The sequence below is a fragment of the Corylus avellana genome, chromosome 9 (assembly GCF_965113065.1).
Source record: "Corylus avellana chromosome 9, dhCorAvel1.hap1.2, whole genome shotgun sequence".
Classification (NCBI taxonomy): domain Eukaryota; kingdom Viridiplantae; phylum Streptophyta; class Magnoliopsida; order Fagales; family Betulaceae; genus Corylus; species Corylus avellana.
The window spans coordinates 2433940-2435877 of record NC_142498.1 but is presented as its reverse complement, the minus strand read 5'-3'; the positions used below and the strand labels follow the sequence as shown (position 1 = coordinate 2435877).

At 40.7% G+C, this 1938-nt stretch overlaps 1 protein-coding gene across 1 annotated transcript; it reads right to left on the bottom strand.

The window, feature by feature from the left end:
• Positions 1-375: 375 nt before the first annotated feature.
• LOC148583577 (serine/arginine repetitive matrix-like protein) lies at positions 376-1493 on the bottom strand. The gene has a single exon (XM_088510564.1). The coding sequence runs from the start codon at positions 1302-1304 to the stop codon at positions 795-797; it is 510 nt and encodes a 169-aa protein (XP_088366690.1). The 5' UTR covers positions 1305-1493; the 3' UTR covers positions 376-794.
• Between the last annotated feature and the right edge of the window lie 445 nt (positions 1494-1938).

Here is a 1938-nt window from a genome sequence, read left to right as displayed (position 1 = left end):
ATCTTTCAAATCCAACATATGATAATCACACGCATCTTGCATATCCAATTCTTCATTCAAACCTGAATCTCAGAAATAGGCCCAGAATACTGCTATTACCAATTCATCCATAGGATATGCAGAGGGGGGAGCAGCAGCAATGCTTTGAGCTAAGCACTCATCAGACTCATCACCCATATTGAATCTCACAAGGCTCGTTACCAGAGAATCATCTAAAGCAATAGCACTCGCCTGCAAAGCTGTCAATTACATGCTCCAAGTTATGATACTGAGAGTTCAAACTCCTGAGCAATTTGGGCTTCCTTTAAGAAAGAAAGCAAAAAGCTCTATTTCAATAATTCATTGGAAACAACTGCATCTCTATAATTCTATTGATTGTAAGAGAAAGAAAAACTAAATTTTCATTGGACAAACAACAGAATAGAATTGAAAATGCTTGTGAAGCATCTAGGATTACACACCAATGCCTTACCTTTGAACACCCATTAAATTACCATTTCCTATAAAATACAAAACCCAAGCACACCTATCTTACTATATCTATCTATAGATCAACCAACCACCCACTAATCGCTCCCTGGAAAACCAAAATCTATACATAATTAATGAATTAGAAACACTTCCCTAAAGATTACAAACCATCTATAAACTACTTGGATACCACGATTGCTTCTGGGTCATGAACTCAACGACCTTCACCTATTTAAAAAGTAAGGAAAGGTCGAGAATCGGATAACCCAAACCACAACTTCGAATCCATAGCAAACAATAGACAGCCGAACCACCCTTCACGACTAATCGAGCTCTTCAAGCCGTAGAATCCTACGTAAATCGCTCGCGACATCCTCGATTTTAGGAAAAACACACTTCTTTGTGAAGAAGGCCGGCAGAGGAAGCGAACTCGGAGGAGGAGACGCAACAAATGCAGACGCCCCGGCGTAGAACAGGACGGGTACCGTCGTCGGATCCGGACGCAGCCGCTCCGTCAATCCCAGATCCAGATTCGGTTCCTCACGTTTCTCGTTATCCACCGACGTTACGGTCAGCTCTTCGCCGCGCTTTAAAATCTTCACCTGGCCCACGGCGAGGTTCTTCAACGGCGATGATTTCTGCGCCGGAGACGGCGCGGGGGTATTCACGCGCCGCGAGGGGCTCTTCTTCGTGCGGCTGTGCGGAGTACGGTTAGAAGAAGCATTAGGGCTCCGAGGTTTCTTCTTGCGACTCGGCGTTATTAGGGGCTTCGGCCAGAAAGTTTCTTTCATACAATCTTGAGGATTGAGAACAGCTACACCACCACCACCCATAATCAAAATCAAAATAAACAGTTAACTTAAATCAGATGCAGAGATTCCCACGAGGAATTTGAAGAAACGCTGATTCTTCTAGTTAGAAGAAAAATCAAAGCTTTAGAGAAAAACGGCTGATTCTTGGAGAAAAAATCAAAGGTTTTGGGAAAGAAGGAGAAAGGGAGAAAAATAAAAAATACGAACTAAAAGCGTCCTTGGTTGATTTGGTTGTGGAGGAGAAACGGGTGCTTTATAGGAAGAAGGGAAATCCCAAAGGCCTAAAGACGATTTGGTGACCTGGCCAAAAAGGATTCCCGACCACTCTCAGCGGGTTTCCGTGAACTGCACGTACACGGTTATTAGTAGGCGGCGTTTCATAACCGACTTGTTTTTTTGTAGTGTTTTGATAAATTGTTTGTTAATGTTTTAATATTTTTGAGAGCAACTATTATGATAATACATTTTTTACAGTATTTAATTACTATGTGACATATCATTAATTTAAAAAAAATGTAAAAAATAAAAGTGAGAACAATCCCATTAAATCAGAGAAAAAAAAAACTGTTTTTAATGCCTCAAAACTCATTTTTAGATTCAAAACTAAAACCTAGAGGAAGAATGTTAACTCTTTAAGGATTTTATCACTCTAAAA